This window comes from Pipistrellus kuhlii, unplaced genomic scaffold (assembly GCF_014108245.1).
Source record: "Pipistrellus kuhlii isolate mPipKuh1 unplaced genomic scaffold, mPipKuh1.p scaffold_m20_p_1, whole genome shotgun sequence".
Classification (NCBI taxonomy): Eukaryota; Metazoa; Chordata; class Mammalia; order Chiroptera; family Vespertilionidae; genus Pipistrellus; species Pipistrellus kuhlii.
In genome coordinates, this window is record NW_023425404.1 from 177,462,780 (window position 1) to 177,480,130 (window position 17,351).

Genomic DNA, 17,351 nt, shown 5'->3' on the forward strand with positions numbered 1-17,351 from the left:
ATGGATAGGGCATACACAAGAAGCAACTCTCACCGAAGCTGGTTTGGCTCAGTGGTAGAGCATCGGTCTGCGGACTGAAAGGTCCCAGGTTTGATTCCAGTCAAGGGCATGTACATTGGTTGCGGGCACATCCCCGGTAGGGGGTGTGCAAGAGGCAGCTGGTCAATGTTTCTCTCTCACTGACGTTTCTAGCTCTCTATCTCTCTCCTTTCCTCTCTGTAAAAAAATCAATAAAATATATTTTAAAAAAATAAATAAAGAAGCAACTCTCTTTCTCCCTCTTTTTCAAATCAATAAAAATAATTTTAAAAAAGAATGTCAATGGTTGGTAGATACTGTTTGAAATTAAACTTAGAAAAAACATAACTGAGGTTTCCTGAGATTCCAATTAAATTGCTCTAGTAGATAAAATAATTGTTACTATTTTCAGCTTATTTTTGAATCAGAATTTTCTTCATTTGGACTACCAAAACAAAACAAATAATCTGGGTGTTCTTAAAAACAGCCTTTTAGTCTTAATGTATAATAAATAAATATTATAAACTTGACCTTATAGTACATTTAAAATAAGCTTAGTGTAATTTGAACCTCTATTTGTCTTAAGTAATGAGGTTTTAGTAAGATTTTATTTGAAAGAGATTCTACTACCAAAAATATTTGTCAGCCAGTGGCTTAAAAGTAGCCAAGCAACTGAAAATCTCAATAAAGCTTCTTTCCGTCAAACATGGTAGAATGGAAAACTTAACACTTTGAAAAAAAATTTTAAAAAAATATTTTATTGATTTTTTACAAAGAGGAAGGGAGAGGGATAGAGAGCTAGAAACATCGATGAGAGAGAAACATTGACAAACTGCCTCCTGCACACCCCTTCCCGGGGATGTGCTCGCAACCAATGTACATGCCCCTGACCGGAATCGAACCTGGGACCTTTCAGTCTGCAGACCGATGCTCTATCCACTAAGCCAAATCAGTTTCAGCAACACTTTGAAATTTTTAAGATACAGATTGAAACTCATAAGACATCGAAACAGTTCTTTCCTAAAGAAACAACTATATTTTGCATTAGGAAGCACTGCAAAATAAATTAAAATAACAAAACAGTAGTTTATCTAAGTTTTTCATTTACTAGATTAAACCTTAATCAATAAAGAAATTAAAATGCAAAAATAATTGAGGCATAGAGAAATGATTTATTCTTTTGTTTTAAAATTATTTTTATTTCATGTTAAATCTTTATTATTGAAAGTGTTATATATGTTCCTATTTTCTCCTCTATTGATCCCTCCAGCCTGCCAATTTTTTATTAAATTCATTGGGGTGACATTGGTCAGCGTGAACATATAGGTTTCAGGGGTGGGTTTCTATGCTACAAAATCTGTATGTTGCACTGTGTGCCCACCACCTAATGCCAAATCTTCTCCTGTCACCTTATTAGGACCTTCTTCTCTCCCCATCCCCTTTCCTTTGGCAACCACCACACGGCTGTTTGTGTTCCTGAGTTTCAGTTTTATATCCTACACTAGAGGCCTGAAATCCGTGCAAGAGTAGGCCTTCCTTCCCCTGGCTGCTGGCACTGGCTTCCCCCAGGCACCCGGGACCCAGGCTTCTCTCTGGCCACCGGCAGGCACCCGTCTGTTCTAATTAGCATATTATACTTTTATTATCATAGATATGAGTGAAATCATATGGCTCTTTACTTTTTCTGACTGACTTGTGTGATTTGTTTAAATCACAAAGGAGTGATAAAGATGCATAATATTTTTTCAATCAACTGCATACATTTTTTGAAAATTAAAAATATAGTTTCTATTTTTCCAGATTCTGAATATATACTGAAAATGGACACCAACAAAATAGTTAAAACAGCCCAGACAGAGTGGCTCAGTGGTTGAGATCATGGTTCGATTCCCCATCAGGGCATATGCCCAGGTTGCGGACTTGATCCCTGGTAGGTCACATGCAGGAAGCAGCTGATCAATGATTCTCTCTCATCACTAATGTTTCTCTCTCTCTCTCTTCCTCTCCCTTTCTGTCTAAAATTAATAAAAAGTATATTAAAAAAAATAGTTAAAACATTGCAACTTTGATAAAGCAAGTTAGAAAAACACTGGTTTATGAATGAGCACACACTGTTGTTGGGGTGAGTGAAGCACTACTGCATCTGAAAGACAGCAAGGCTTTCTTTACTAAGGGCGCACACTTCAACTTACTGTTGAAATATTTATATCAGAACTTCTATAAAAGAGACTATTTAAATAGTAATTTGTTTACAGCACTCGAAATATTTCCCTTTTGTGATTTAGTTATGTATATTCTTAAATTGGACATGATATACTATATAATAAAAGGCTAATATACAAATTAACCAACCAGTAGAACAATCAGTTGCTATTACATGCACTGACCACCAGGAGGCAGATGCTCAATGCAGGAGCTGCCCCCTGGTGGTCAGTACGCTCCCACAGGAAGAATGCTGCTCAGCCAGAAGCTGATCTCATGGATGGTCACACAGTGGTGGTGGTGGGAGCCTCTCCCGCCTCTGCAGCATTCTGACATCCACCGAAGGCTCTGGACTGCCAGAGGGTGCAGGCCAGGCTGAGGGACCCCCCACTGAGTGCACACATTTCATGTACCGGGCCTCTACTAGCTTAATAAATTTAGTTTATTGTTTTAAAGAGAACTAAATATTTTCTTACTTGCCACTGAGTACTGCTACACCTACTGTGCTCCTGGGAGTGGACATAGTGGCAACAAAATTCCACTGGCGCGCCTGAGGGTCCCATCTTTCCACTGTATTCAGATAGCTCCAGCCGTCATGCCCTCCAACTGCATACATGGGACCTTCCAATACAGCCACACCTACAAGACCAGAATGACGTAAAAATCACGTTTTAATTGAAATGTAAGTACAATGAATCTTAAACATGTAATTTTAAGCAAAAATTTATGATGCAGACATCTGGTTTACTCACAGCTCTTCTTGGTAGACAGGTGGGTGAGTGAGGGGGAGAAACTGCACTATAGCTCTGGTCTTAAAAGTTTTAGAGCGCCTGTGGCTCAGTGGGTAGAGCGTCAGCCTGCGGACCAAAGAATCCTTCCAGGTTTGATTCTGGTCAAGGGCACATACCTTGGTTGCAGGATCCGCCCAGGCACAGGCCCTGGTCAAGGCGTGGGCAGGAGGCAACCAATCAATGTTTCTCTCTCTGTCTTTCCCTCTCTCTTCCACTCTACCTAAAAATCAATGGAAGAATATCCTTGGATGAGGAGTAACAAAAATAAATAAATAAATGTCTAAAAATATATTTAAAAAACTTTTAGACGCAGTATTTTGAGGACCAACAGTGAATTATTGAATGCAAAAATAAAAAATCTCATCATTGCCTTCTCTGTGCCTCTTTAAAATTTTCTGGGTTTTACTCATTTGTGTTTAATAAATAGAACACAATAATGCTAAAGATGTTTAAATAAGCATTTCAATTAGGTTAGACAATACTAATTGTCAACACAAAATACACATGTGTCAAAAGGTGGCTCATCAGCCCATCATGCTACACTAAAATATTCATGCTTTCATTTGTATTAGTTGCACATGTACATTTTCGTACATGCTTGTTTTCTCTGCTCCTACCCCTCAGATGAGAGAGAGCACGTGAAGAAATGCGTGGCGACCCGTTCTGACTCTGCAGCTGCCACAATTCTGGTCTTGCTGTGTCTGGTACACAATGTAAACATGCTGAGGAGACCTAATCCCATTTAGGAACAAATCCGCGGTGATCCTCACCAAGGCCGTGCCTATGTGTGGACATAGGAGGCATGACACTCCAAGTTTTTGTTTTGGGGTTGTAGCATTCCACAGTATTCAAAGTCTTCAGTCCATCTCTTCCTCCAACCACGTACAGTTTGTCATCTAACACGGCAACACCAAACTGCAGTCTCCTCCCGTTCATATTTGCTACAGGAGTCCACATATTGGTACGGAGATCATACTTCTCAATGCTTGTTGCTCCTTAATGGTAATACATAAAGTTATGTAAATAAAAATTTCACCATGATTGAGTATTTTATGACATTATACAGATAAAAGCATAATTATGAGCTTTGACAATAATACTTTATTATTTTCCAGTAAGCCCCTGCATGATCTGGCCCCTGCTTATATCTCTGACCCTGTCTGCTAATATTCTCCAGGGCATTCACCAGGGCATACAGCTCCTACTATTTATTCTCCAGGGCATATATTACGCTCTGGTATTAAAAGATCAAGTAAAAGAAAATTATTTGTCAAAGAAGGTCGAGAAGCATTAGCTAGAAGTGGGAGGAAAACCAGGGTAGTTTAGTGTCATGGAAGTCTAAGGAAAAAAAGTATATAGCAGGGAGGACTGTGAACAGTACCAAATGCTACTGAGAAGGCCAAGTAAGATGAAAACTAAACAGCATTGCTGGTGACTTTAAGGAGAGTCCTTTGTTTGAGTGGTTAAGAGGATTGGGAGGTGAGGAAATGGAGACAGTGAACACAGATGATTCTTTGAAGAGGTTGGCTATAAAGGGGAGGAGAGAAAGACAGAAATTACGAGCTGGGTCGAAGGAGGTTTTGTCTTGGTTTGCTTTTAAAATTGGAAAAACCTGAGTTTGTTTCTAAGGTAATGGGAAGGATGTAGTTATGCGGAGAGAAGCTGAAGATACAGGAGATGACGGGATCCTGAGAGGCGGGGAAGGGTAATATCAGAGCACAGGTGAGGGGCTGGTGTCACAGGGGGAGCAAGAGGACACACATTCCATTGCAACCAGGGAGGACAGCAGCATAAGTATGGATCATGTTCTTTGGGAACAAGTGTGGGAAGTTTATGAAGTAACTATCTGATGGTGTCTACATTTTTGTAAGGATTGGAGGAGTCAAAGAACTCATGTTCTATTTACGAAGTGAGACCAGTGGAGTTGAGGGGGAAAAAAACCCACCCTCAGGTACAAAGTTTAGTTAGTGTCTACTTTACTCCCCTCTTTTACGCTTTTAAGATAACATGCAATCAGTGCTATTCTTATAGGATACCAGCCAGAATAAACATTTATCCTAACGAATTTATTGCAATTAGGTCATCAAAGCACCAATATTATTGATAATCCCCTAAAATTTAGAAATAGTTTCATTATATATGTTATAAAATTTTCTCATTATTGTAGTTTTCATTATTTACTCTATAAAAATTTTAGGTTATTTTAAATAAATACCAAGTCGTTTTCCATCTCTATATTTTCACAGGGCGATAAAGTAGACTCCCTTGTACATAGTAGCTGTTCAAAAATACTTTTGAATTTGAATAGTCTTTTTTTTCAAAAATTTTCATCTGAGGATATTTTCCAATTAATTTTTATTTATTTATTTATTTATTTATTTATTTATTTATTTATTTTTCCCCCCCCCCCCCCCAATTAATTTTTAAAGAGAGAGGGAAAGACAGAGAGAAATATTGAAGTGAGAGAAACACGTTGATTCGTTGCCTTCTGCACGTGCCCTGAACCAGGGCCTGGGCCAGGGAAAGCCTGCAATTGAGGTTCATGCCCCTGACCGAAGTCAAATCCAGGACCCTGCGGTCCACATGCTGATGCTCTGTCCACGGAGCCAAACCAATCAGGGCTGAATAGTCTTTCTTTGTAGTTTTTAGCTATAAGGAGATTTTACTCATACACTCAAATTATTTTATATAATGGTATACTTGATGCATCTCTTTAAATTTGATCTTAAAACTATTCCTTCGTTAATGTATTTTCCTTGCTAATGGATTTAAGAAATAGTTATTTCATTTTGATTTTAACTTATTTTTTTATATCTACTTGGTAACAAAAATTCTTTTGCTAATATCAAACATAATCTTACATAAAGTCTTAAAACACTATCTGAAAAATATATATATATCTCAAAGCATAAGAAAGCCCTAACAACTGCAAAATTCTACATGAAAGTTTAGAACTTCCCTAATTTATATGGAAGAATTAACTTTTAAAAATAGGCACAAATATAACATTTTCCTAATGGCTACTTAGAATCATTCTCAGTTTATTTGTTGGACTCTATACTAAACAGACACATTACAGACCAAGAACCCAATGATCAACTAACGTGATCAGCTTTTCTTTATTAAGAATAAGGTAAGGCCCAGGAAGACAGCTTGCATAGGATTGAAGGTCAGAGTGTTATTAAGAAAAACTCAGATATAATATTTGTCAATCCTCAAGGGCCAGATTACAGTAAGCCTTGAAATCTAGAAAGAGAAATTTACACTTTTTGTGGTAAGAAATGAAAATTGCTGGAGTTTTTGAGCAGGAAAATGGCATGTTAATAGAAGAGTTAACGAAGCAGAGAGTACTGTTTAAAGTTCTCTCTCCATATCTTTATCTACAGAAGAGGTTAATGATAACATTCAGCTCTGAAAGTTGCTATGAAGATAAAATGATATAGAATAATGCCTGGCACACATGAACAACATAAAATAACATGGCCAAAATTTGTGGGCTTACAGGAGGCTAGCTGGAATTAGAAAGATAGCAATGGAAATATGGAAGAATAAGACCCATTTGGAAAAAGTCACTTGGTGACTGGGGGCAGAGGGTGGCAGTAGGTATATATTGTTTTCTCTGGGTACTTAGATTTTGAGTCCCATTCTCATGCTTGGGGAATTTTACACGGTATGTATAAGCCTTGATGACAGGCAGGAACCCATCTCCCAGAAAGCTGAAAAGACAGATATACATTGTCTTTGCCATTGGAAGTGTAGGACTAAAGACTGAGCTAAATATAGTCAAATGAATGCTTGCACCTGGGATTTAAAAGTGAAAGCAGGATTTATAAAGAAGGGACAGTGAATATAGCTCCTGCCTATTTCTCAATAGCCTTCCAATAAATGTCTATTTCCTTAAATAAATAGACATCAGAGTTGGTGTCCACTGAGGAACACTGAACTATGAATCCAACTTTTCAAGTCTGGGAGACATGGTCAGAGAAGATTTGAACACACAAAGTTTGAGGTGAAAGTTGAACATAAAACATTTTATACAAGCTAAAATTATGAGAATAAAATGAAGTTAGAGAGCATCTACACTAATAAAAAAGAAACATGCAAGTTAACCATCACTCTGCTACATCCATAAGCCATGCCCACCAGCCAATTAGGAGCAACTATGCAAATTAACTCAACCAAGATGGCAGCCAGCCATGGGGCTGGAGCAAGCAGTAGGATAGGGTTTCCACAGCAATGCAGGAAGCCAAGCTTCCCACCCTGGCCTCCGTTCAAGGCTACAAAGTTTCAATTATAGAAGATAAATAAATCCCAACAAAAATGGTGGAAGCCATGGAGCTGGAGCTGAGCAGGAGGCTTGGGTTGATGGAGGAAGCCAAGCTTCCTGCCCTGGCTGGTCCTGGTCTCCACTCAAGACTACAAAGTTTCAATTATACAAGATAAATAAATCCTAGATACTTGCTTCAGCTGGCCCTGGCCCTCCGCTCAAGGAAAAAAGGAGGGGCTGGGACCTTGGGTGGCAGGTGTGTATGTGTGTGTGTGTGTGTGTGTGTGTTTTGATCTGGCCAGGATCAGATGGTAGGGGCTGTTGGGAATAAGCAGACCAGCAGGGGGGCCAATGGGGGTGATCAGGATAGGGGGGGGGCAGTTGGGGGTGAGCAGGCCAGTGCGAAGAGAGGGTGGGGGTGAGCAGGCCAGCAATGGGGGCAGTTGGTGATGAGCAGGCTGGCATGGGGGGCCTTGGGGGTGATTTGGCTGGTGGGGGGCATTTGGGGGCGAGCAGGCTGGCAGGCAGGTAAGCGGCTGGAGCCAGCAGTCTCGGGTTGTGAGAGGGATGTCTGACTGCTGGTTTAGGCCTGATCCCTGTAAACCAGCAGTAGGACATTCTTCGAGGGGTCCCATATTGGAGAGGGTGCAGACTGGGCTGAGGAACACCCCCACCCCTGTGCATGAATTTCGTGCACCAGGCCCCTAGTAATTAATAAAGAGATAACAGGTAAAGGGTTGAAAAGGAGAGGGAAAGATGGAGGGGAGCTAGCAGTATATATATATATATGTGTGTGTGTGTGTGTGTGTGTGTGTGTGTGTGTATGTGTGAGTGTGTGTGTGTGTTTTAAAATATATCTTTATTGATTTCAGAGAGGAAGGGAAGGGAGAGATAAAAACATCAATAATGAGAATCATTGATTGGCTGCCTCCTGCATGCTACACACTGGGGATTGAGTCCACAACCCAGGCATGTGCCCTTGACTGGAATTGAACCCAGGAACCTTCAGTCTGCAGGCTGATGCTCTATCCACTGAGAAAAAACCAACTAGGGCATAGTAGATATTTAATATCCAGTATTTGAAGACTGATTATGTGGACTGTAGAGCTCTACAAAAATTTTCAAATATTTATACTATAACTCTAATCAGTTATCTTACTTTATGTACTTCTATACTATGTAATCATCACACCTCTATTTAGAACTTAATCATCTGTACATATATAACACTTTGCTATATGTTATATGGAATAATACCTATATATTTGGATCTATATCTATCTTTGCTTCCATAAACCTAAAAGTTAAATAACAATATAAGACTTTCTATCAGAGCTCATATTTTTGTATTTCTTAGAGATGTTACATAGAAGAGAAACCTTTAGACATGACTAATGCATCAAGTGCATCAAGTGCATTAAGGCCATAAAAGTAATTCAAGAGGTGGCAGAGGGCAACCTTCATTAGATGTTGTTTATGTGCAAGGCACTTATAGGCTCTGGGAATGTATTAGGGAACACAACAATCCTTGCTGTTCTGGAGCTTACCTGGGGAGAAGAGGTAGACAGACCATAAACAAATATATCAGCTGCTATGAAGAAACATGAAGCAGACTAAAGAGATAGAAAGTGGTAAGCAAAGTATTAGAAAGTGATGGGTAAGAGGTTGTACTGAGTGCTCAATGCTCAATGCTCCCCTTTAGTATATTGACATTTGAAAGGAGATCTGAGTGAGTAATTTCTGTTAGATATCCCAGTTTCAAGGCACAGAGCATCCATGACAGGGAATAGCTAATGCAGTAATCCCGACATGGGATAATGTTAGTTGGACAAGGAGGCCAATGGGACTGGGCAGAAGGAGGGAGGGAAGAAGTAGAATGAGCTGAGACCAGAGAGGTAACCATAGTCAGAGACTGTATTGTCAGGGGATTACAGATGGTCAGAATTCAGAGGAAGAGATTAATGTGTACTGCAAGATAATATAGAGAAAGCTCCTAGCACAATATCTGGCACCGGGGAGGCAATATACATGGTGTTTATCTATCACTCACTATTTATAACAACTGTCGCAAGGATGATCCAAAGAATTCCCAGATGTCCTTGTGCCAGATTTCCCAAATGTTTGTTTTACTATATTTTCTTTCTATGTATGTATGTTTCCCCCCGAACTGTATAAGGGTAAATTGCAGAAATGATGCTCCTTTACCTCTAAATACATCAGTATATCTTCCTCAAAACAAGAAATTCTTTTACAAAACCTTAAAACAATCACCAAAATCTGGAAATTAACATTTATATAATTCTGTTACTAATCAAAGACCTTATTTGGACTTTGTCATTTGTCCCAGTTATGTCCTTTATAGCAAAAGAAAATCCAAGGTGATGATGCATTATATGCATATACAGGTGTCATGTCTCCTTAGAGCTAGCTGACCCTACACATCTCTCATAATCTGAAACAATTCCTAAACCTCTTCTATATTTTTTGACATGGTTATTTTGGAATACTAGCGACAGACAAGTTATTTTGTAGCATGCCCCTCAATATGAATTTGTCTGTCTTTTTCTTATGAACAAATTCAAATTATACACTTTTTGCAAGAATACCATATAGGTGCAGCTGAGTTCTTCTCTACACATCTTATAAAATGCACATGCTGCTGGTAATATGACCTTTGGTTACTTGGTTAAGGTGTGTGTCAGGTCTGTCCACTGTAAAGAGACTATTTTACCTTTTGTAACTAATAAGAGACTAAATATCCTGTTCTTAAACTTACACCTACTAGTTTCAGCATCCATTGATGACTTTTGACTGAATTAGTTATTATCGTGGTTGCCATGTGGTGTTTTTCTAATCCCATCTTGGCTTTCACATTGATCAGTTGGCATTCTATTATAAGGAGGAGCTTTCCCTTCACCCTTCTTTATGTGAATCAGTGTGCTCATGAACACTCATGATTTAATACTTTGTAATCTTTTAATTACATTATATATGTTTGATGCTGAAATTATTCTAGCTTGGACAGTGGTAACCCCTAGAAACTGTTCTTTGATCTGTCTCCATCATTCTTTGAGCACTTCTTACTTTCTGGTTCTACAAGATGTTCTAGGTTTATTTTGTACTTTTCCTACCCCAATGTTAGAGCCAGCCATTTTCCCAAAGAGATCCTTGCCATATTTATTACTAATTAAAATTAATTTTTCCACAAATAAAAGATTGTTTAATACCTTTTGTTGAATCCATTCCTCCAACGGCAAATAATGTACCAACAGTTGACTTCCTAGGTTTTGTCCGAGGACTTTGTAACATGGGTCGTCTCTCTGGTAATAAATGATACTTCATTGCTTCCATAATTAGTTTCTGACATTCTATATCATCCCGAAAAAGTGCATTGTTTTCCATGTCTGCCAGGAACTAGGAAAAAAAAAAAGAGTTATATGTAAACTGAATGACCAAAAAAATAGAAAGGGTAAAAGAAAAAACTATACAGTTCACAAATGGAAATGATCTCACTTTTAAAAAATCCAAGTCTGGACACCTATTTTTAAAAGATAAACACTATTAAGATTTGAAAGCATACCATGTATACCTCACAGTTTTGTTTTTTTTTTCCCAATGAAATTTAGAATGTGAATCTTTTAAATGTTGCACTTTTTTCTTACAGGGAGAAAGGGAAAGGGATAGAGAGTTAGAAATGTTGATGAGAGAGGAACATCCATCAGCTGCCTCTGTGGCTCAATGGTTGAGCATTGACCCAGGAACTAGAAGATCATGGTTTGATTCCCTGAGGTCAGGGCATATGCCTGGGTTGTGGGCTTAATCCCCAGTGTGGTCATACAGGAGGTAGCCGATTGATGATTCTCTCTCATTGATGTTTCTATCTCTCCCTCTCCCCTCCTCTCTGAAATCAATAAAAATATATATTAAAAAACACACACACACACTTAATAGGAATATACATAAAATAACCCTATGGGATAGAATAGTAAGAAAAAAAACTAGATACAAGTATATATTAATGTAATTAACATAAAGTGAATACTCAAATTTTGTTGAAATTATGCTATTGTTTTTAAATAATTAAAAATTGTTTACCTGTGGTGCCAGAAGAGGTAGCCTAATATAAGCCAGAAGTTTACTGAGATCTTTCCGTCTCTGTTCCAAGTCATGACGGACCCAAGTAAGAAGTGCATTCAATATTGTCTCCTCATTAGGAATGTTCATGTCATCACTGGCCAAGAGCTTTGCAATTTCATTGGCGGGTAATAGTACAAATTCCTGGTTTCGAATTACTTCCATAAAATGTTCCTAGAGAGAAAATAAGTATGATATAAACAATACTGTTTAATTTTTTTCCCCATTTTCCTGTCCAATACTGTTTTGTTTTGTTTTTTTAGATGCCAAGATAGTTTATAATTTAGACTTTCCTTACAATTTATTACTGCTTGCTAGGAAAGAAACACAGTAGGAAAAAAAAACCCAATTTAAACTACAATCACATTGTTAAACTTTTAATTCCTTTATTAAGTAGAATTAAAGTGTTATATAATGTATTACATTTTAAAAATGGACCTAGGATCTTTAGATAGTGCTTTGCTCAAGTTAGGGAATAATTTTGGCATGTATTTCAAAGGAAGATAAAAAAATTTAGACATGAGATGTATGATAGGCTAATATTAAATTTTAGTTTAGATTTGTGGTTGCCGTAGAATTTGGCCAACAGGGAAGCCAAATACCTGGGTGAGCTGTGTAGTTATTTCTCTTACCCAGAAATGGTTTCCAGGTTGGCTAGATTTCCTTGGGCCACAGAAGTCTTCTCAGACTGCCCGGGGAGAGTATGTGTCCTTAATACTATCCTAAAACCACACTGGCCTTTAAGAGTGTTTTAATGTGCCCTGATCAGTTTGGCTCAGTGGATACAGAGTCGGCCTGTGGGCTCAAGGGTCCCAAGTTTGCTTCTGGTCAAGGGCATGTACCTTGGTTGCGGGCACATCCCCTGTAGGAGGTGTGCAGGAGGCAGCTGATTGATGTTCCTCTCTCACGGATGTTTCTAACTCTCTATCCCTCTCCCTTCCTCTCTAAAAAAAAAAAAAAAAAAAAAAAAAATCAATTAAAAAATATATAGTCTTGTGTATGGTGTATGGTATATATATAAAAAGAGTGTTTTAATGTTATTTATAAGACCACTCAGGATTTTAAGTCTGGTTTGAAAATTTTAATCTCCTCTAATCTGATTTACATACAAGTTCTATTGGTCTATAAAAAAAAGCCAAAGTAAAAGAATGCACTGAGACTCTAGGACCTTATACTAAAAACGACTCAGCCCTGACTACATATTAGAACCAGGCTCTTTTTAATTTGAAAAGGGAGATAGGAATGCCCAGATGTGAGAAAATGACTTTTATTAGGCTACTCGTAGCCCTGCGCACAAATCTGTGCGCCAGTAGCTCACCAGTAGTTTGATGCCGCCCTCCAGTAGCTCTCCGCCTGGTGCCCCACCCTCTTGTAGCTTTTCCCTCCCCCTCTTCCCGCCCCTTGCCCCCCATAGCTTGCTGCCCTGCCCCCTCCTGTAGCTCTCTGCCACCTGCTTGTAGCTCACTGCCCCATCCTCCTGCTGATCCGTGATCTGGTTGTTACGCGGTCAGTCATTAAGCTTCATGGTGTAACCACCATTTGCATATTACATCTTTATTATATAGGGTTATACTAAGCAATCTGAAGAGAAGGAAACTGTACTCTCTGGTATACAAGGTTATAAGTCTTAGTGCATGGATAGGTTACATAGTAGTAATTTAAATGCAAATGTTAGACACATTGTCCCTTTATGTCTTTCTTGTACTTCCTAATGTGCTAGGACTGTCTCTGCACACAGAATTTCAGTAAAATAGCTAACTAAGGCTCTTTAAATTAGAGCTACAGATAAGGACTATTAATAATTATCTCCTAAATTAAAATAAGAATTATAATTTCCATATAGCATGCAGTAACCCTAGTTAAGTACTGATCTAAAATATATCTTGGGTTAACATTCTTTTCTATAAAAATTCTTCAGAGGAAAACCATACATGAATAGTAAACTACATTCAATTGCTTCAATTCATCATGATTTGTTAAAGATGCCACAGTGAATCTATTTTAAATGACTGGTTATCATTTTCAGAAATATATTTTAATAAAACCTCAGTGCTGGAATGGCTTCAAGCAAACTGCTCTCTGCCATTGTATACCGACATTATAAAATGATTTGGTAACATACAGCAAGAACCATAAAAATGTTGAAGTTCTCAACCCAATTAGGTCACTAGTAGTTTAATCCTTAATAAATAATTCACAAGGGAAAAAAACTGATGCTTCTCTAATGATGCTTATCTGGTCTATATGCTTATATAGATCTATATAATAAAAGGCAAATATGCAAATTGCCTGACCAGCAGAATGACTGGTCATTATGATGTGCACTGACCACCCGGGGGTAGATGCTCAATGCAGGAGCTAACCTCCGGTGGTCAGAAGCCTGGCTCACAGGTGGCAAGCACAATGGCCCACCTCCGCGGCAGCACTAAGGAGCAGTGAGCCACGTGGTAAGGAGCAGCGAGTGGTAAGAAGCGAGGGATCCTGGACTGTGAGAGGGATGTTCAACTGCTGGCGTAGGCCCGCTCCAAAAGCTGCCAGTTGGACATCCCTCAAGGGCTCCTGGACTGTGAGAGGGTACAGGCCGGGCTGAGGGATCCCTCTGAATGCATGAATTTCATGCACCTGGCCTCTAGTTATTTATAAAAGTAAAACTTAGCAAATAGCCTAGATGCCCAGCAATAGGGGTTGTAACTCAATGGACTATTAAGTAGGCATTAAAAATTTCAAAGAAAAAGATCATGTAAAAAAAAAAAAAGAAAAAAAGAAAAAAAGAAAAAGATCATGTAGATATATATAAAAAGTTGTTTATTATAAAATATTAGATGAGAGTCTGAAGAAATCAATATATTTCTAATTGCTCAAAGGTATAGTGTATGGTATAGTCAACATTTATACAACACTGCCATGTTACTGATATAACTACTGCCATACTTTCACATGTTATTAACCATTTGTATGCCATAAACATCTATAGATGCAAATGGTGGCCCTTTTTAAATTAAATTCAAAATATTGTGGCAGTTAACTAGTTAATTGCATTTCATCAATGAAAAACACCTATTATATAAATATTCTTTTAAAAAATCTTTAAATATATTTTTTATCTATTGGTTTTTAGAGAGGAAGAGAGAAGGGAGAGAGATACAAACATCAATGATGAGCATCATTGATCAGCTGCCTCCTGCATGCCCCACAGTGGGGACTGAGCTTGCAACTCAGGCATGTGCCCTGACCAGGAATTAAACCATGACCTTCTGGTTCATAAGTCGATGCTCAACCATAGAGGCACACTGACTGGGCTAAATATACTTTTTTTTTTTTTTTAATATTTTTTATTGATTTCAGAGAAGGGAGAGGGAGAGACAGAAATATCGATGAGAGAGAAACATCATCAATTGTGGCTGCCTCCTGAACACTCCATACTGGCTATTGAGCTCATAACCTATGCATGTGCCCTTGACTGGAATTGAACCCAGGACCCTTCAGTTAGGACCGGTCAGCTCTCTACCCACTGAGCCAAACCAACTAGAGCTAAATAATCTTTTGATTATTTGTTAATATATTTCAGAACATGCTCATTCCATTTTAGTATAACTTATACTTAGTGAAAATTTAATTTTTAAAAACTTACAGAAATACAACTAAACAAAGTATTTTCCAAAAGTATTTGGTTTTGAAGCAGGTATTTTTGCAGAATTCCATGGTTTTATAGGTTTTCTAGACCACAAAACAAAATTTAAAGTTTAAAAATGAAATGTTTATATTTATTTTATAAATCCATAATGACATTAAAATTTGTAATGACATAACCAGTCTTGTACTTTTTTTGTAGAGGATTAATGACTTGTTCCAGTTCAAGTGCAGTGGCAGCCAGAACAAGAACAAAAGTTTCCAGATTTTAGGATTACAGGAAGGAACTCCTCATCCTTTCCTACTTATATTCATTCAGGATCAGGGAACATCCAAAGTACATGCACCATTTACTGACTGTGCCAACTGAATTCGCAGTGTGGCATTACACTTCCTTCATATTTTGAATCCATCAAACACTTGCTAGCATTATGCTCCTTTCCCCTTTGGGATAGTTTTTAAGTAAATGAAATTACTGAGAGATTTATTTAAATTGAAGATTCAATTTTATTATACACTTTCATTCAGTTCCCATAGCAACAATTCAAATCACACAATCTGCCTCTAAATTACTTATTGTTATTAGAATTCAATTTCATGTCTCTGTTGCAACTGAATAATATCAAATAATGGCTTGAAAGGAAAAAACAAATCCCTACCCCAACTTCTTGGCTATGAGAAGAGCTTTAAGAACATGGAGCTAATTTGAATTTAATTTACGTCTAAGTCTTAAAAAAGCAGCAATCGTGCATCTACTGTAAACAACAGGAGTGACCTAAATATTTTATGTGAATAAAACTCCTTCCTAGGAAAGACATCTTACTTAAATTATGAATTGATTATAAAGGTTAAAAAAAATCCAGCTTTATTTTATTTATATTAATGTTATTCCAAAAAGTATTTGACCTTGAAATGATAACTGTACAAGGTTAAAATGACAACTCTACAAGGAGGAATAAAGATGGAGGGGGAAAAGTCTTATGAAAGGACTTATTTTAAGACGTTAACCTAACACCATGCTAGGTCTGTATAGTATTGCCCTGTTGCACAATGTCTTATTTTTTTCACTTGAAGCACTTTGACCATTATGAATAAGAACATTTCTGAAAAGTAATTATACCACAGGGATAAAAACAAATAACAAAGGTTGTGCTTTTGTATAAAGGCTTTTAGTCCACTCACATAAATCTCTACTTTGTTGAAGAGAGTAAAATTTATATAATGTGGTGACAATTATGATGATGTCATTTATTGACTGGGTATACTATGTGTCAATCACTGTTTTAAGTGCTAAACTTCTAGTAACTCATTTAATCCTCACATTAAGCTTATGAGGTAGGTAGAATTAATCTTCCCGATAGTTGTAAATATTTGGTCTTATAATTTTTCCAGATCTCTATTTTTCCAGTGAAAGATTCTTAAAGTACTTGTCAATTCCTTGACAAAACAACTCAACAGAAGGATGGGGGGTGGGGGAGAGTGTAGAGGAAATAGCTAAAGGTTGACAAAATTAGTAATATGGATAACTGTATTTCTGTATGTAAATGCTCACATTTTCTCTTCCCATAGAAGCCGTATTGCCTTAAATGAAACATTTAAAGCAAGAGTCTCCAGTCACTGCACAAGAGTAAAGACCCAAGTGTGGACAGATGGTCATTCCTTAAAAATCCACAACTCTCCCTTTTCTAAATCCCTCTACAATGAAGACCAAGCAGTTGTTGTTCCTAACAATATGCCCTCAACATGCCCTTATTTTCTCGCTGTCCTAAATCAAGCTGTACTCATTATCCTCTAGGCTTCTGAATCAGAGCACCCTCTGTGATTTATTTTGAGCATATAACTTGATACAATTAATAAAAACATATTTCTATATAACTAAGAACACTTCTTACTTATAATGAGGTTTATCCATGATAAAACAAAACAAAAACAAAACAAAACCCTCCTCTTTAGGATCCTATATTCTGTACTAGGATTGCACCAATGCACTATGATCACTATCACCAACTTCCATTAGTGAATATGTGGACAACTGTGAAATTCATGCAAATAAAATGTTTGCTGGAAATCCTGCTCTAAATTCAACAGACGTGAAAATCCTGTATGGAATAGTCCTAGGCCACTGTTCTGCTTCTTAGTGACTGTGAAAACTTAAAGCTTGACTCATGTATTCAGGAGAAATATTACTTGGTGTTTTTGCTTATAACTCAATGAAAATATAACAGACTAGAGGCCCAGTGCACGAAATTCATGCACGGGGGCATCCATAGCCTGGCCTGCACCCTGTCCATTCAGGACGCTTGGGGATG

The 17,351-nt window shown here is 37.7% G+C and overlaps 1 protein-coding gene across 3 annotated transcripts in view; it reads right to left on the minus strand.

Annotated features, from left to right (window-relative positions):
- The window catches only part of KLHL5 (kelch like family member 5), a 64,305-nt gene that overhangs the window by 9,360 nt on the left and 37,594 nt on the right, over positions 1-17,351 (minus strand). For all 3 annotated transcript variants that reach the window (XM_036418566.2, XM_036418552.2, XM_036418557.2), the window contains exons 5-8: positions 11,374-11,586; positions 10,506-10,692; positions 3,782-4,006; positions 2,697-2,859 (exon numbers count right to left, since the gene is read on the minus strand). In XM_036418566.2, coding sequence (XP_036274459.1) covers positions 2,697-2,859; positions 3,782-4,006; positions 10,506-10,692; positions 11,374-11,586 — 788 coding nt within the window. The remainder of the gene's footprint in view (positions 1-2,696; positions 2,860-3,781; positions 4,007-10,505; positions 10,693-11,373; positions 11,587-17,351) is intronic.